Source organism: Brassica oleracea, chromosome C4 (genome assembly GCF_000695525.1).
Source record: "Brassica oleracea var. oleracea cultivar TO1000 chromosome C4, BOL, whole genome shotgun sequence".
Classification (NCBI taxonomy): Eukaryota; Viridiplantae; Streptophyta; class Magnoliopsida; order Brassicales; family Brassicaceae; genus Brassica; species Brassica oleracea.
Genome location: NC_027751.1, coordinates 40,562,411 through 40,566,276, shown reverse-complemented (window position 1 = coordinate 40,566,276; position 3,866 = coordinate 40,562,411). Strand labels below are relative to the sequence as shown.

At 42.3% G+C, this 3,866-nt stretch overlaps 1 protein-coding gene across 1 annotated transcript in view; it reads left to right on the top strand.

The window, feature by feature from the left end:
• The first annotated feature begins 3,339 nt into the window (after positions 1–3,339).
• Positions 3,340–3,866, top strand: part of LOC106338893 (zinc finger BED domain-containing protein DAYSLEEPER-like) — a 1,355-nt gene continuing 828 nt past the window's right edge. The window contains exon 1 of the mRNA XM_013777763.1: positions 3,340–3,825. Within this exon, the coding sequence (XP_013633217.1) occupies positions 3,340–3,825 (486 nt within the window). The remainder of the gene's footprint in view (positions 3,826–3,866) is intronic.

The window sequence follows — 3,866 nt, the reverse complement described above, 5'->3', positions numbered from 1 at the left end:
GACTCTGTCTCGTGCTCTGCTAAGATCTCCAACCACCAAAAAACGAAAGATTTAAAAACGGACAGTATAGAGACAAGAGACTTGAAAGGAGCAGAGAGACGAAAAGGCATAAACAAAGAGCAGGGAAGGCCTGGCGCCGAGAAGATCTCGCTTCACCGGCGCCAAAGAAGGTGAAAACAAAGCGTGCCTCGATTATCGTGTCTGGGAGCGGCTAGGTTTTTTTTTTTTAACTAGATTCAACCACTTGGATATTTTCTTTTCCATACTTTTAGAGTAATACAAGAATCAGTGTATCTTTTAGTGGCTATAATAACATTATCACTAGGAATGGCAAATGGACCGCAGCCCGCGGGCCTGGCCCGTACAAGACCCATGCGGGGCAGGTTTGAGCAGAGATACTGTAGGCACATTTGTGAGCGGGTCTCGCGGGTTAAGTCTCATGCGGGTTGGGCCTTTGCGGTTTGGGTCATTGCGGGTCTTGCGGGGCAGACTGAACCCGCACCACTTCCTCTTTTGTTGTGTCTACACCTGAAAAAAAAAAAGAGAGACGAAAATGGTGATTCATGTTCTCTGTAGCCGCGACTCCATTGACGAACACCAGAGGAGCATCACCACCAACCTGTTCTTCTTCTCCTCGACTAAGGCCACCATCGGAGCTTCTCTCCGTCTTCTTTCCACCACCATAACTTCTCTTCCTGGAGATCCTGCCACCGGAACTTCTCTCCTTCCTCGAGCCTCCACCAGAGCTTCTCTCCTTCCTCGAGCCTCCACCGGAGCTTCTCTCCATCTTCTTACCACCACCATAACTTTTCTTCTTGGAGATCCCACCACCGAAACTTCACTCCTTCCTCGAGCCTCCAACGGAGCTTCTGTTTTTCCTCGATCTACAAAAGATCCCACCATAGCTTCTCTTCTTCCTCGATCTACCACCATATGCGGTAGCTTCTTGTTCCTGGACTACAAAGGTATTTGATTAGGCTCTGCAGTAGTTTGTTTCTGATATGTTTGTTGATGAACGTAGACTCATGCTGGTCCCTAGTTTAGACTCGGGGTGGTTTTTGTTCGCAAGCACATCATTGGTCGTATCACTGAGCATTGGTTTAGATTCAACTAAGCTACAAAGTCAAATGATTTATAGGTTCATCATGAGTTGTTCTGATATGAGTTTTGTCTCTCTTTGTGTTTGATCTTATCTGCATGAATAGACATTCATTGATAATGTCATGCTGATACTTATTGTTGTTCTGTTTTTATTGATTAATTTACGAGGTTTGGGAAGAAAAGAAGCCAAGATTCTAATGAAAGCAGAGGAGATAAAAGGCATAAGCGATGATCAAAAACAGAGAATCTACTGCTCATTCTAGGTCTAGGAAACAGGTAGGTCTCTCTCTCTCTCTATATCTCTCCCTCTATGTACTCTTCTTGTTATGATTGTTTGATGAGGAACTGTAAGACTGTGTAGCTGAGTATATTGCTCTTGATAGACTGTGAGAACTTAACAATTGTGTTGATATTACAGTAGACTGTGTAGCTGAGTATATTGCTCTTGATAGACTGTGAGAACTTATCAATTTTGTTGGTCTTACCATAGACTGTGTAGCTGAATATATTGCTTCTTGTCTGCATGAAACATGAGTCTGTCAAAGTATAGCTTGTCCCACTTTGATGTTTGATCTTGTTCTGTTTTATGACTTCGTCGTTTCACGTTTGTTATTGAAATTTAGAAATATTAATTTTTAAAAATAAAATTATAATACTAAGTAAATTAAAAAACCCTAACAAAACAAACCTAAACACACGGAAACAACTCTCTCACGACTTATTGACTGTTGTGAGGAAAACACAAATACTAAGAAAGAAACTTGAGAGCGGCTACAAAGGAGATGGATCCCAATTTCAAGTTCTTGGATACTTGTGACTTCGACACTCAACGCCTGATAGGAGCCCTTGCCGCTGCTGATGAGAGTCGTGAGACTGAGATGGGTTGTTCTGATGGAGAGAAGCAACAAGGAAAACGAGTGATTGAGGTAGCTGATGATGAGGTCGATAGTGATGTTGAGGAGACTCCTCCTCCAATTAAACCCACTCCGCCTTGCAAACAATTTTCTCTCGAATCAGGGAGTGCTCTCGGATCAGGGAGTTTCTCAACTGTATCCGGATCGTCTTCAAAGGCGATGGAAGGAAAAAAAAAACGGTTGCTGCTACAATACGTGGAGGGAGAAGGTGTTCCAAGCCGGCTCCAAAAAATGGAAAGAAGCAAAGGTCAGACTCGCTGGAGCCGCAAAAGAAGAAGAAAATACATGAAGAGGAGATTAATGTGGATGACGATGTTGATGAGGACGATGAGGATGCTGCTATGAAGAGTAGGCAAAGGTCAGATGTTTGGGTGGATTTTTGTGTGATTCGAAAACCCAATGACGAGGAGAAAGCCAAATGCAATCATTGCAAGAATAAGTATGCTTGGAGCTCTCACGGGCATGGAACTACGTCCTTGAAAAGTTATCGTGGTATATGCAAAATGTATACAAGGTTGAATGAGAAGATGAATGTCAATGCTGAAGGGAAATTAGTACCTCACAAATATGACCATCTTGTGTTTAGGCAGCTGGTCGCTAACACAATAGTCCAGCATGACCTCCCATTTTCGTATGTGGAGTATGAAAAAGTGAGAGACACTTGGAGGTATTTGAATGCTGATGTCCAAACCATTTGTCGAAACACTGCGAAAGCAGATGTGTATCGGTTGTATGAAAACGAGAGAGATGCACTGAAGAGGGAATTAGCGAGTCTTCCTGGAAGAGTTTCCTTGACGTCTGATTTGTGGTCATCGCTAAAACGTGAGGGTTATATGTGTGTGACGGCTCATTACATTGATCGAAATTGGAAGTTGAACAGCAAGATCTTGACGTTTTGTGCTTTATCACCACCACATACATGTATGAATGTTGCGGTGCAGCTCCTTGAATCACTGAAAGAGTGGGGAGTAGAAAAAAAGGTGTTCTCTATCACATTAGATAATGCTACAAGCAACGACTCGATGCAAGATATTGTGAAATCGCAGCTGCAGCTCACATACTTAACCTCATAGTGCAAGATGGTTTGAAGGTTATTGGAGGTTCTTTGCACAAAGTAAGAGTGAGTATTAAGTATGTATTAGCATCGGAAGCGCGTGAAGTGTTGTTCGATAAATGTGTGGTTGCTGCTGGTATAAAGGAAAATGCGGGTCTGATACTGGATGTGCAGACAAGATGAAATTCAACTTTATATATGCTTGAAAGAGCCATCAAGTTTCGCAAAGCGTTTGTTAAGTTGGAGACATTTGATAGGAGAGGTTATAAAATGGCGCCTACAGCGGAGGAGTGGACAAGATCTGAGAATATCTGCCGTTTTTTGAGACCTTTCGCTGTGATTACAAGTTTGATGTCTGGTTCCAATTACCCGACTTCGAACTTGTATTTCTATCAGGTTTGGTTGATCAATGATTGGCTTCGAATTAATGAAGAAAGCGAAGATGAGGTTGTCAGAGAGATGGTGCCACCGATGAAAGAGAAGTTTGATAAATATTGGGAAGAAGTCAGTTGTGTTTTCGCGATGGCAGTCGTCTTTGATCCACGTTTTAACCTTTCTATTGTGGATTGTTGTTTAGGGAAGCTTGACATGAGTACACGTGATGCAAAGTTGAGAAACTTGCGTGATAAGCTCAGTACTCTGTTTGAGTCTTACGACAAAAAATCCAAGACTAACTCACCTTCTACAGAGCCACGTGAGACGGTTCCACAAAATGTTTGTGCTGAAGGGTCAATGGGTATGTTTGAGAACTACAATGTGAGTGTTTCGATTTTTTTTAACATTCTGTTTATTTATTT